Source organism: Protopterus annectens, chromosome 2.part1 (genome assembly GCF_019279795.1).
Source record: "Protopterus annectens isolate FY-2018-M chromosome 2.part1, PAN1.0, whole genome shotgun sequence".
Lineage (NCBI taxonomy): Eukaryota > Metazoa > Chordata > Ceratodontiformes > Protopteridae > Protopterus > Protopterus annectens.
In genome coordinates, this window is record NC_056729.1 from 1626910818 (window position 1) to 1626925845 (window position 15028).

Genomic DNA, 15028 nt, shown 5'->3' on the forward strand with positions numbered 1-15028 from the left:
ACCCTGAAGACCTAACTGCCAAGAAGGAGATGCCAAAAAGGAGCAGGCCCAGCACAAAGTCTGGAGGGTCTTAACTAGTGACCTACCTCTTTGTAGAAGTGGATTCCCTTATCCTAATTTAGTGATCCAGCTTGCTATCCAGTGGGTGACAAAGGGGTATATAACCAAGTGGGGTATTGTGTCAAATGCCTTGGCCAGGACAAAGTAGGCAGTATGCACCACTTTGCCCTCATCCGTTGCTTTGGTGACCATCTCAAGGAAGTCTACAAGGTTGAGTAGGTATGATTTACCCTTGACCAAACCAAACTGTGTTGGATCTGGTGTCAGAAGGTTTCCTACATCATCATTTATCAACTCCATGATTATTCTTTCCATGGCTTTACATGTGAGACTAGTAAGGCTTAAGGGTCAATACTTTTCCTGGTCCGTGGATGACCCACCTTGTGCAGAGGAATAATAGTAGCAGTTTTCCAGTTTTTCGTCATGAAGCCTGTTTGGAGTTACAGTTAAATACTGATTCTAGTGGGCCCAATAGGTCATGACTCATGCTATTAAGGAGGCATCCTGGGTATTATCAGGTCCCATCAATGTGGTGTTTGTAGCCTTGGAGAGTGCTTTAAGGGACTCATTCTCTAGTGAAAATTGGAAGAGTAATGGTTTGGGTTTTTTCCTGAGTGATGTTTTGGGGTGAGAGTGGGGTAAAACTGGAGCTAAATATCTTGCAATAGATTTGCTATATCCTCCAGCTCAGTATATACATGGCTCCTTATACAATTATTTTGGCACATTGTTGTGTATTGCCTTTAAGGATTTTGACATAACTGAAGACTGCCTTACAGCTGTCCTTAGCTGGGGAGTCTACTTTTACTTCACACTTAGCTTAGGCAGACTTAATTAGTCAAAAGCACAAGCATGAAACAACTGTAGTAGGCAAAAACACCACTTCCAAAATCAAAAAATATAAAAGAGGCCAGTATTTTTTGATTTTTATGTTCTGATGAAGCTTGGGAGATTCCTGGGTGAAAGCGCTTACCTGATACTGTTTCTTATCTGCATTTTGTTACTTTACTTGTGGAATAAATTGAAGAAGGTTTTGTGATTTGGAAGTGGTGTTTTTGCCTAGACTTAATTAGTCCCCTTAGCTGCTTATTTATTTGATGAGGAAGTTCTTATCTTGCTGGGCATTGGACTTGCTGTTTTTGGACATGATTTCATTCCTTCTGTTGAACAATCAATTGATTCTCATATACCACCAGGGTGGCTTGATTTTTGAGTTTGTCATGTGCTTACTTTGGGTAGTTACTGTTGCCTCTATGAAGCTGTATACATGATTGTAAAGAGTTTTTGTGAATGACTCTGCACAGGCAGCAATGCTCACTGGGTTTGGGGGGGCTTTAAATTTTGCCATGGTGTCACATAAAAGTACTAAGTTTTCCTTTGAATAATTCTTAAAATGTCATGGTTGGCTGGTTTTATAGGGTTTATTTTTATTTCAAATGAGACAGCTTTATAATCTGACCTAACCAGTGGGATCGTTATGCACGAGGGAGGGCTGGGGTGCATGTGCAACACTCCCCTATTATTGGTGAGGACTATGTCAAGGTTGTTTGCACCCCCCTAGTAGGTGTTTGGACTTGCTGATCCAGGACATTCATGTTGACAAAATCCAGGAATCTCTGGGCCTGCAAGTTTGGGGTTATATATGGTTCCCAGTTTATAGTGGGATAGTTGATGTCACCCTGGATTATGGTGTTGAGTTGAATAGGGAGCAACTCCAGTTCAGTTAAGTAAATGGCATGGGTTTCTTGGGCATAGAGGAGGACCCATAGCAAGCAAAGATATTGTGTGGGACTTTGCATAATTTGACTTGTACATGGAGAAGCTCAAGTGTGTCATATTGTTTGACCAGCCTTGAGATATGTTTACTTTTGATATAAATTGAGTCATCTCCACCTTTTGACCCTTACTGTGCAATAGCTGATCTAAAAGTGTAAAGAGAATTATAGCCCTGCACTGCTGGGATGCTCTCCATGGCTTTAAACCATGTCTCAGTAATTATACAGACATCTGTGTTGTCCAGAGTGAAGACAACTGCAGGGAAGGGAATTTTTTGTTTAGAATTCCTAGTACTGAGTAGCATCAACATTAGATTATCCTGAGTTGGTTTAGTTATGTTGGGTGGTTTGTTCGCTTAGCAATGTCTAACAAAGGCAGTATGGGGTGGACAAGCTTTTACTTGATATTTGAAAACCTAAAGGGGACAGGTGCGGACCATCCCAGGAGAAACAGAGTGGTTTGTCAACCATATCCTCCCAGGCTGACAAATATTCTCCCCTTCAAATGACACCAAAAACTAAGCTAATTATTAAACTCAGTTTTGTTTGTATTGTGGCGTCATTCTTAGAGAAGGCAGAATGCTTGTTGTCAGTAAAGTTTTGAAAAACTGTGGAGACAGTACAAGACACAGAAATGATGAAAAAAAAAAAAGGAAACACTGCAAAAGAAGAGGCAAAATCCCACCTCATCCCAATAATCCTTATATATTACCACTTTGAGAGGCTGACAAATGAGATCAGACATGAGCCCCCGTGGACTATGATGTTTGCAGATGACATTGTGATCTGTAGTGAGAGTAGGGAACAGGTGGAGGGGACCCTGGAGAGGTGGAGATATGCTCTAGAGAGAAGAGGAATGAAGGTCAGCAGAACTAAGACAAAATATATGTGTGTGAATGAGAGGGAGGATAGAGGAATGGTGAGTATGCAGGGAGTAGAGGTGGCGAAGGTGGATGAGTTTAAATACTTGGGATCAACAGTTCAGAGTAATGGCGAGTGTGAAAGAGAGGTGAAGAAGAGAGTACAGACAGGATGGAGTGGGTGGAGAAGAGTGTCAGGAGTGATTTGTGACAGACGAGTACCAGTAAGAGTGAAAGGGAAGGTCTACAAGAGTGTAGTGAGACCAGCTATGTTATATGGGATGGAGACAGTGGCATTGACAAAAAGGCAGGAGTCAGAGCTTGACGTGGCAGAGTTGAAGATGTTAAGATTTGCACTGGGTGTGACGAGGATGGACAGGATTAGGAATAAGTATATTAGAGGGTCAGCCCAGGTTGGAAGGTTTGGAGACAAAGCCAGAGAGGCAAGATTACATTGGTTTGGACATGTGCTGAGGAGGGATGTAGAGTATATTGGGAAAAAGATGCTAAGGATGAAGCTGCCAGGTAACAGGAAAAGAGGAAGGCCTAAGATAAGGTTTATGGATGTGGTGAGAGAGGACATGCAGGTGGCTGGTGTGACAGAGCAAGCTGCAGAGGACAGGAAGAAATGGAAACAGTTGATCTGCTGTGGCGACCCCTGACGGGAGCAGCCAAAAGAAGAAGAAGATTACCACTTTGAGATTCCAAGCCCTTGGGGAACAGGAAAGCTATTTTTCTCTTCTTCCCGAATGTCAGGCAATCTTGACTTAAAAAGTAGGAAAGGATAGTATGCAGTATGTCTCATATAGGATGAGAAGGATTGCTTTCGCCTATCAAAAATAACCTACCAAAATATTTTTTCAATAAAATGAAAACTGGAACAATACCATCCTGAGCATCTAGTTTCAGTTAAATGAAATGTATTGAAAACCGGCTCTAACAAATGCAATGCCTCCTGTTTACTAAGCAGCAAACTTGGAACTATGCACATACTCTCCTAAATGTAATTCTTTAAGCCAGATACTCATGGTACTGAAAGAACTAAAAATGATGTTTTGATCTGAGGTCTTCTACAAAAATATAAAAGGTAAAACTATTTATTTTTTGCACTTTCAAATTTAGAATTCCAATATGCAATAAGCAGATATATTTATTATGTGAAAATGCACACACTAATGTGGACATAAAACCATGCATATTTCTTACTGCCACAGCTGAGATGAAGCTGTCCATGAGGTAGTAGTCAGCGCCCCCGTGGCCTAACAGACGAGTTTGCTTCAAGTTTGAGGTGTCAGATGGATGGATGACTTTTTGTCCTGAGAGAAAGTCAAATACATAGACTGGTCCAGAACCCTCGCAGTTTAGTTCTCCCTGTAAGACAAATAGCCAAATGTCAGAGATGCATGCTTTGTTGAAGATGCAATTTACCAACAAAACAAACCACAATTGATAAGTAACACAACTGATTATTTTTATTCTTATCATGTGGTGGAGGGGGTACTACTGATTCAATCCTTTTTTGACAAGACTACATTGAACAGCTATGATGATTCAGTAAATGTAAAGTATGCCCTCCTTTCCCAACACCATACTCTTAAAAGGTAATATGCTTGACTTTTGAGAAGAAGTAATATGCATTTCCTCTATAAACAGCTACATTTTATCCATTCTGCTGCCTACTGACCATCAGATTTTCTGTCAGCAGCCAATTCCCTCTAAACCCTGTTGGTGAGGCCCAGTTTCAGGAACCATAGACAAGGCAGCCATCAAGGGTCCAGTGTTCGTGGCCTAAGTCCCAGATGGACTGGCTCCCTTTGATGAACTGCATATAGGCATACAATGGGACAAAGAGGGGGGACTGCTTACTCTCTGTCGTGCCACTTCTCTATTTGGTGTTCACCCACATTATGACTGATCCCTTGTGCTTTTGGGCCTTACCGCTGTTGATCAGTGTGTGATATACCTTTAAGAAGCTTTCCAGTGAGTCAGCACATGCATTTAAGTACTGAGAACATGCAAGCAAGAGTGACATTTTTAGTGAGCAGCCAGAGTAAGAACATGGAAGTATGTAGTCAGTTAGATAGTTCGTTTAAGTTTAATGTTTCTGCCATCTATCCTGATGTATTTGTATACAATAAACTACTTAAATGAACACCGGAGCCTCAACGTCTTTTTAATGCTCATAAGAAAAGTGACATGGTGGCAGAATGGGATCCAGAGTTACAGCCATAAGGTAACCGGTTATAGTTGGAGGAATATACAGGTGTGGATCATCCCTACTGCTCAAACGACTCACAAAACAGGTCAGAAACAAATTCCAGATATTGAAACTTGCTTAAATGAGTTCTTTTGCTATAAATATAAAATGAAGCACTCAGAATTCTCACAATGAATTTCTTATTAAACAAAATGTCCGAAACTGTGACATATTGATAAAAAATATTCAAAATAATTACAAACATATTTGAACAATATTCAAATTCCATAAAATGTATAAAAAATGTAAAACTACCACACTTTTTTGCTATGTGCTACTTTTTCATATTAACTAAAGCTATTCAAAATATCAGAAGTTTGCAAGTGTGTGGAGTATTGCAGTGCAGTTATTTTGCAAAGTAAAGTTGTTTCAAAGAATATTTCACAAAGTACAGTTATTTCAAGGCATATTTTGTAGAGTACAATATTTCGAAGAGCTTATTGTGCATCTTATTATTACAAGTACCTAGTGTGTGTGAATGTTCATACATAATTACATGGGCCATCTTGCATTGTGTTCTCCTATAATCTGTGGGCATGGCAGAAGGTTTTCGCAGACCTGCACTGCTTGCGTTTGGTAACAATATTGCAGAAAATTGGAGTGTGTTTGAGAAGAAATACCATATTTTCATACAGGCTGCTTTTTCTGACAAAGACGCACATACAAAAGCATTTATTCTGGATAATTTAGCTGGTTCAGAAGCCGTTGAAAGAGAACATTCATTTGTGTATGCACCTGATGTGTTTACCGGGGAAGGGGAAGACCGCCATATAGTGGTACCGGCTGAAACGCAGGGAAGACCCTGAGTGCTTAAAACATAAATTTAGAAAAATGTGTAACCCCTAAACGAATATTACAATGGAAAGGCACTTATTTTACACAAGAGATCAAAAGCCTGGTGAAACTTTTGCAGCATATATAACTGACTTGAGAAACAAGGTTCAAACATGCAGATTTGGTGAATTGAGAGATGAGTTGATAAAGGACAGGCTTGTGTGTGGTATTAATAGTGACACAGTGAGAAATAATTTGCTTTGAGACAGTAATTTAACTTTGAATAAGGCCATTGAGATTTGTCAGATATACGAGTTTACAGAAAAGCACAAAGTATGTTTACAAATGAGAATAGCTGGGGAAGGCACTGTGACAAAGCTCATTTTTATAGTATGCAACACGTGGTTAAAATAAATGGGTTCAAGCACATGGCAGCTACTGTAGGTCCTGTAACAGTCCCTGGGAAACCCCAAGTCTTTCCAGCAAATTCCAGACCATTCTCAGTGAAGCATAAGGGTGAGTCTGCAAAGTCAAAACATGTGGCCTTACCTAGCTTCATAGTCAACTGTCACAACTGTGATGAAAATCACAAACCCAAAAGAGAAAAGTGCTTAGCTTTTGGTCAGCAGTGTCATTCTTGCAATAAGTGGAATAATTTCAAAAGATTTTGTAAATCAAATAAGGCACATTCTTTTATTAAAAGAGAGCATTCCAAGAGGAGATCAATTAGAAAGCTGCAACCCTATTGTTTATGTTGATGGTGTGTCTGTGCTTGGTGAAACAGTTAATGCAACAGATTTATGGGCAAACAATGACATCTGTTGTACTGTTTAGATTAATGGGTGTCCCATACAGCTCAAAGTAGATACTGGCTCAAAGTGCAATGCTGTGTCAGGAGAAACATTTGCTAGAGTAAAAGCTACAGAACAACTTGATTTGACAGAGTTTGAAGCTTGTTGCTTATGGTGGTGAATTGATTCAAACTAAAGGCTCAGTAGTGCTTTCATGTTACTCTGCTGGGAAAAGTTATGATTTGCAATTTTTCATAATCAGGAGACATGCAGTCATTGGTGGGCTACAGAAGCAGTTTGAGAATGGGACTGATTTCACTTCATGAAGAGATTCACCATGTAAGCCTGAATGACAACAGCTCAAATTTCACCCAAACTATTTTTTCTGAGTATGCTGATATTTTTGCAGACAAACTAGGCAAACTACCAGTTGTGTACTCCATGAAGTTAGACCCAAAGGTCAGCCCATTTGTCAGACCAGCACGGAAAGGTCCAGTAGCTATGCAGATCAGAGTCAAAGCTGAGCTAGTCAGAATGGTGCAGCTAGGAGTAATTTGTCCAGTACAAGAACCTACAGAATGGGTATCCTCCATAGTGGTAGCTCATAAGAAAAGCTCAGATAATATCAGAATTTGTATTGATCCAAGAGATCTGAACAGAGCATTAAAAAGACCTCATCATCCAATGCACTCAGTCAAAGAGGTTGCTGCTCTCATGCCAAACACCACTATTTTTTCTTTCATAGATGCAAAGAGTTCACTTTGGCAAATTTTGGTTGACTGAAAATATTCCTTGTTAACCACATTCGGTTTGTCATTAGGAAGATACAGATTTTTGAGACTGCCATTTGGAATAAATTCTGCCAGTGAAGTCTTTCAGCATGCAATGCAGCCAATTTGTTCGGGCTATCCATGTGCTATTATAGTAGATAATATTCTAGTAGGAGGCAATAGTGAAGCTGAATATGACAGAAACATCAAGAAAGTTCTGGAAAGAGCAGATTAAACAATTCTTAAGCTGAACCCTCAGAAGTGCAAATTCAGGCTAGGAGAAGTTACTTATGTTGGTCACCTGTTCACCAGTTCAGACGTATGACCAGATCCTTTCAAGCAAACAGCAATTCTTGAGATGACAGCTCCAGACAACATACAAGCCCTACAACACTTTCTTGGCATGGTCAATTACCTAGGCAAGTTCATTCCAGATTTAAGCCACCTTTCCGCACTGCTCAGAGAGCTGACATGCAAAGATGTAATTTGGTCATGGTCAGAAAAGCACCAAAGAGTATTTGATGTCCTGAAATAGAAAATTGTTACCCCACCAACTCTCTCAGCTATTATGATGTTCACAATCCAGTTACTCTTTCATGTGTTCCTTCTAGGTTTGGTCTAGGTGCAGTCATTCTTCAAGATGGTAGACCAATAGCCTATGCATCGAGAACTCTTACCCAGACTGAGATGCACTATGCCCAGATTGAAAAATAGCTGTTGGCTACTATGTTTGCAAGTTTGAAGTTCCATGATTATATTTATGGTCGACCTATCCAGATCGAAACTGATTATCAACCTCTTGTTACTATTTTGAGAAAGCCTATGCATACAACTACAGCTAGGCTGCAATGCATGATGCTCAAATTGCAAAAGTACAATTTCAATCTTGTTTACAGAAAAAAGCAAACTTCTTCATCTTGCTGATACTTTATCCAGATCACCCAGTAAAACCATAGAACAGTATAACAATGAGCAACTTGAAGTGAGAAATTTATTTCCACACATCTTGAGGAACTCAGAACTTACACTATATCAGATTAAGTTCTCCAGAAGCTAAAACTCTTTATCAGTCGAGGATGGCCTTCAAAGCAATATTGTTTACCAATAGAAGTGCAACTTTATTGTCCATACAGAGATGAGATATAGTCAGACAATGGTATCAACATGAAAGGTTCTAAGGTAATTGTTCCAAAATTCTTGTAACAAGAGTACATTAAGACCTTGCATCGTGGCCACCCAGGAACTGATTCTACTAAAAGAAGGGTGAGTGGTCTAGTATTTTGGATTCTATGTCAAGAGATATTGAGAAAGTACTTTTATCTTGCTCAGTAAGTAATAATACAAAGCCACATCAACAGAAAGAACCACTTCAGTTAAGACAGATTCTTGAACTACCTTGGTAAACAGTAGCTACAAATATCTTTTGAGTGGAATGGTCAACATTATTTGGTGTTAGTATACTCTTATTCAAATTGATTCGAGATTGACCTGCTTCCCGACCTAACTTCCAGTACTGTCATTACTAAGTTGAAGTAACGTTCTTCTGTCCATGGTATCCGCACAGAGTTATTTCTGACAATGGTGCACAGTTTACAAGTCAACAGTTCAAGAGATTTCCAGAAACGTGGGACTTTGTCTTGGCTGAATGTGTAGTTCAAAGTGCAAAACAGCTGTTAGAGAAATCCAGATGTGGCAATACTGATGTTTTTCTAAACTTGTTAAATCTCAGACACATTCCTCGTGATAATCGTCTTGGTTCACCTTATGTCAAGACAAACCAGAACCACATAACCAATCAGCAGTAATTCATTGGTTCCAAGTTCTAAGAGCAACAAAACAGTAAAAGCCCAAATGTTGAAAAAGTGTTTGTCCCAAAAGTTTTGCTGTGATAAAACCAGCAAACCGCTCTTTTCTTTACAAAAAGGGGAGATAGTGAGGATGCAGACATCAAAAGGTTTTGATCACATGGGATTTGTAAAAGGTTTGTGTCAAGAACCGAGATCATACATTGTGGAATCACAAGGAATGGAATTCAGATGAAATCAAAAGCATTTGTTACCGGTTTCCGAACCAGTGCTGCAGCATCTTGCCTGTGACAAAGACTCTAGTTCTCAGAATGAACTGCACAATGTTCCTGTTCCAGAGAATATTCCGTCAGCAATCCCCATTCCTGAAAAAATCCCTGAAACTCCTGAAGCATATTCTCCAGTGACTGTCCCTGTTGCTAAACCCAGTCCTAAATATTACGTCACAAGATCAGGTTGCATCGCGAAATCTGGACATGACTGTCATTTTTCTTTATTAGTGTCTGTATAATTGCATGCCTATTCAAATGTTATTTATATGAGACAGCTCAGTAGAGAGGGAGGATGTAGATCAGTGTGTGTGATATACCTTTAAAAAGTATTCCAATGAGTCAGCACATGCATATAAGTGCTGAGCACATGCAAGCAAGAGTGCCATTTTGAGTGAGGAGCCAGAGTGAAAGCATGTAAGTATGTAGTCAGTCAATTAGTTAGATAGTTTAAGTTTAATGCCCCTGCCATCCATCCTGATGTATTTGTATACAATAAAATGAACATCCTTGCCTTAACGTCTTCTTAATGCATATAAGAAGAGTGACAACCTCCAGCAACACTGGGCTATGGGCCACATCCCCAGTAAATCCTCTCCTCTAATCCACAATGAGAGGTGAGCAGACATCAACCTCTTCATTCCTTTCCTGCCCCTGCAGGTGCCTGAACTGCTAATCGAACTTGCAGTCACCTAGCTCACACTCAGGGCCTTATCCCTCTGTCCCAGTACAGCTGGCTATAAATAGCTTACAGCTAGTGTAGATAACTTTTTCCCAGTGTATGAAATTACTGGTAAGAGGAAGGATAGAAATACAAAAACTCCAAGCCCCCTGTACCAGTGGTTTTCCCTTCTTTATGCAAACTTCAGGATAGAGTCACACTCAAATAAATCTATACAGATTGAGAATAACTAAAATTAATTTGATGTGGAACAGTTGCATTCTGGAACTTTGAAGCTGATTCATCAGAAAATGAATAAAGAAGTCCAGAAGGTGGATTATTAGAAAGCAAATGCTGTTTTGATGGAGCTATATGCAGAAAGAAGAAAACTGAATAAACTGTTGACCTACTAGGTAACAAAGGTGCAAACTTTCTTTAAATGAACTATATAACATAAATTACTGCCAAACACATTCATGTTTTAGTTATGCTTAGCTTTCTTTGAATTAGTTTTCATACACAAAATCAACAAAGGTAACGTTTGCAGATCTAAATGATTTTTAAATATATTTTCCCCTATCAAGGGACATCTCAAATTATATTTTCCAGTTTTTTTCAGACTTACTGTTAACCATTATATCAGTTTCATGTAATACAGACTAAAGTCCTTAGGGTTTATCTAATGGACGGGGAAAGCCTTTGTTATTAAAGGAAGTATCTTTGAAGTTAAGAGGAAAACAACATTTTACAGCTACATAAAAGGCAAAGATATTATATAGAAGGGATACTGAAGTTAAAAAACATAAGAGTTTAGTCAAAAAAAGATGTCAGAAAAGTAAGACTGCTATATAAATATTTTTGTTCTGTATTCACAAAGGAAAATAGGGAATATTTTCCAAATATAGCCAGTAAGAAGGCACAGAATAAGCAGGCAATATGGTGAAACCCACTTCCACTATATGCAAATTTTCATTTTCAGATATGACTCAGGAGCAATGTTTAGTTAACCGATTTGCACAAAGTCATGTAAGCAGGCAAAACGAAAAAAAAAAAACGGAATAGAATCCAGGAAAACAGTATAGAGCTCATCTGCAATGGGCAGCCTTGATCCTCTGCACTAAATTGCCAAATGAAACGGCCCTGAAAGACCTTGGCAAACTAAAGTTGAGGAAGGCAATCAGGTCTGAAAATATTCAATCAATAAAAAAAGAGTACTCAGAGAAAAACTAGAACTACCATTAAATAAATAATTTATTAAACTATAGGAGAAGAGCAGGGTTCATTATGAATGGAGGAGGTGATTCTTCTTCAAAAGAGGGGAGTGTGACAGAGGCTGGAAACTATCAGCTATCATTGTGCAGTACTCTGGGTATTCAGTGATTAAACTTAGCTGTGCTACACCAGTTTAGCAGTATTCATCCAAAACTAATTCTGAGCCTTGTCCCACAACTGTCTGTCTGCACACTGCATGCAGAAGTTCGTAATCTACTAACTAAGCCGTACACACTGTGTTTGCTACTGCTTCTGTCGTCCTGGAGCTTGATTTACTTACCAAAGCTGTTGAGTGATTAAAAAATAAAAAAATCAGTTCAGGAAGCCTGCAGTAAAAAGAGCTGAAAGGTTTTTCAGTGTAATAGTCCATGCTTTCATAATATTCCTGCTGTGGAGAACTTGCACGTTTCACAGCTATGTCTTAACTCAGAAGAAAATGTACAAGTTAAGCTTAGCTACTCACTACCCAGGATATCAACTGTAGGGGAAACCAATATGGTATGGCTGTTGAAAGAAGAAAGGTCATGCCCATACCTCTTAACCTCCTAATGCATAAAATCTGGAAAATCCAAAAACAGTGGGATATAAAGGCCCAGATATACGAACAATTTTTAAATATTGCTCTTATATATTTAGAAAGTTGTTAGAATAACATGTTATGTGTTAGCATGCATTTTCTGATGTACATTGTCTAAAGTCATTATTTAGTGATTTTGTTCCTCAATGACTTGCCAGAAAAAGCACAAATTTTATGATGTACAGATGAAATATATGAGGCAAAAATCTGGACATTTTGTGAAATTCTGGCCAGGTGAGTGGTATGGTCATGCCAAATAAAATGTGACAGAGCTCTTTTACTAGGTAACTAGTGCATAAGATAAAAAAAAACAGTTAATGTTGCCTATTTATAAGACACACAGAGGTGAGTAAATAAATTAGATATGGAATGGGCCTAGTGTGGTAACATGAGTAAAATTCTGGGCAGACAATAGAACACAAATGATTACAGTATATGGAATTCATTCAGATGAAAAGATGGTGACTAGCAAGGCATCCTATGGAACAGTTCTATAACCAAGCCTTTTCATCGTCTTTATTACCAAGGGGCTAGAAGAAAAAGTTTGCCATTTTATTGATCACACAAAGATACACAGCTGGACCCATACAAAAGAAGGTGTAGAAAGGATGGTGAGAAACCTGTTAACCAGACAGGCCCACTAGATGGACATACCATCCCTTTTTAGGGGCGACTCGGAAACAATGTCTAGTTAAGTGACTTGATCAAGTTCATATAGGAGGCAAATGAGGACTGAGAGAATCAAACCCTATACTACAGGAACTACAGCTCACAACCTTAACCTCTACGCCAACTGACAGACAAAGAAGGCAATCAAACTGAAAGAGCAGTAAGGAAGGCTTGTGGTTCACTTGGATGTACAGAAAGGAATGTCATAATTAAAACATTAAACAAGAGAAAGAGTGACGCTGTGGAAGGCAGAACACTTTTAATAAAATACCAAAACCTGAATTAAAATTATGTGAGCGCTTTCACAGAAAAAATTCTTGTTAGGTTCATAGGTTCATACTAGGCTATCTGCCTTAGGGTATTTATAAGCCTAGCTAGAGTGTGTTTGGCTTTCGCCACCCATTTTAAATTAATTTTGCTATGCCTTTTTTCGAGGTTAGTATACTGTGCCTCTGTCTAACAGTGACACAGAAGTGATATCCGGGGTAAACCTATGATCTCCCATCCACTCATCAAGATTCCTCTTGAAGAGAGTCAATGAGGGACTCTGCCTAACCTGGACTGGGATTTTATTCCAGAGTGAAGGGAGCCTCTGAGTTATGAATCTGTCCCTCCAGCATGTCCTATTTATTTCAGTGCTGAGGTTCAAGTCTCTCGAGCGCGTAGCTCAATGGGATTTGGATTTTCTGAGGTGCAGCATGTCCATTAATTCCGGGCTGGACATGGCTTTATAAGTCAGGCACAGATCGCCTCTGAGCAGGCAGTAAGCCACTGAGTAGAGCTGAAGTTTCTTTAATCGGGCAGCATATGACATCTGTTTGAGCCCTTTGATCCTCTTGGTGAGGTACTTTTGGGGTCTTTCCAGTTGCTGCAGGTGTCTGGTAAGGTACATCCCAAAAGGGGCATTGTACTCAATTATGGGCCTGATGAGGGATGAGTAAAGAGGCACGATGACCTCCCCTGATCTAGATGTGAATCCCTTCATGATTAGGTGGGCTATATAAAATGTTTTTCTAACCACTTTGGCCACGTGGTTGTCAAATGAGAGATTGCTATCAACTTGGGTCCCCAGGTCCCTAATTACTTCTTCTGTACTTAATGGATTACCACCTATGTGGTAATTTGTGGGCACTTTGTTTTTGCCAAAGGGGATGACTATACACTTTTTGGCGTTTAGCTTGAGGCCATGGCTCTGGCACCAGTTGTCTGTTTCTATGAGGCCCTTTTGGAAGATGCTTGTGTCGGCTGGAGAGTCGATTATGGCGCCCCGTTTGTCGTCATCTGCAAACCTGGTCAGCCACAATCCTTCCATGTTGGCCTGTACCTCCAAGAAATATATACCGAACAAGAGAGGTCCCAGGACTGAGCCTTGTGGGACGCCACTTGTAACTGGTTTGGAGTCTGACATGGCTCCAGCAATTCTAACCATGTGTGTTCTGTCCTTGAGCCAGTTTGCAACCCATCTAGTGACATAGGGGTTTATATTTAAGCTGGTGAGCTTATCTATAATGCCAGAGTGGGGTATTGTATTGAAGGCTTTTGCGAGGTCCAGGTAGGCTGTGTGGACCACCTTCCCCTTGTCAATGGCCTTGGTGACTGTTTCAAAGAAATCAACCAGGTTTAAGAGGCAGGATCTGCCCTTAAGTCGAACTGGGTAGGATCCAGTGTCTGTAGGTCCCCAATATCTTTATTTATGAGGTCCATGATGATCCTTTCCATAGCTTTGCAGACCAAGCTAGTCAGGCTTATGGGGCGATAGTTTCCAGGATCCGTTGAGGCACCACCTTTGTGGAGAGGGACCACTGTTGCTGTACGCCACTCTTTGGGTACATATAGTTCATAGGTTCATAGGTTAGTACTAAGCTAACTGCCCTTGCGAGCCATTTTAAGCCTAGCCAATTATCCCTTGTGAGACTCAAACCCTGCACCTTGTGTTTGTAAGGCCAACACCTTCACCATTAGGTCACCCTCCCAAAAAATTGGTGTTGTGGGGGCTCGAACCATGAATGCCTGCTCTTCAGCCAACATCTCTACCGCTACGCTATTGCTTCCTGTAGTAAGGCTGAGACTGAACACTAGTTTTAGGTTTGGGTTTAGCTCTTCTTGGAGTTCATGTAGGATGCAGCCCGGGATACCGTCTGGTCCCACTGATGCTGTGTTTTTTGCTTTATAGAGGGCGGCTATTACCTGAGCATCTGAGATGTCAGGGGGGGCAGCACTCTGCTGGGATAGATATTTGCCCTTTTGGTGGGGAGGAGAAGTTTGTGCTGAACCTGTCAGCTAGGATGTTGACAATGTCTGTGGGTTCGGTGTATTTTTTGTCATTTTGGACTAATTTTGAGCATATCTGGGAATTCCCACCCAGGTTCCTAACATAACTAAAGAAAGCCTTGTGATTATCCTTAGTGACCTGTGCAATTTTTCTCTCAAAGATGGCCTTAGACGATTTTATGAGTGCCCGTAGTTTTTTGCTAATACTGATCAGAGA

General features: G+C 40.0%; 1 protein-coding gene across 1 annotated transcript in view; it reads right to left on the reverse strand.

The window, feature by feature from the left end:
* The window catches only part of LOC122795000, a 1473143-nt gene that overhangs the window by 89350 nt on the left and 1368765 nt on the right, over positions 1 to 15028 (reverse strand). The window contains exon 7 of the mRNA XM_044063587.1: positions 3902 to 4066. Coding sequence (XP_043919522.1) covers positions 3902 to 4066 — 165 coding nt within the window. The remainder of the gene's footprint in view (positions 1 to 3901; positions 4067 to 15028) is intronic.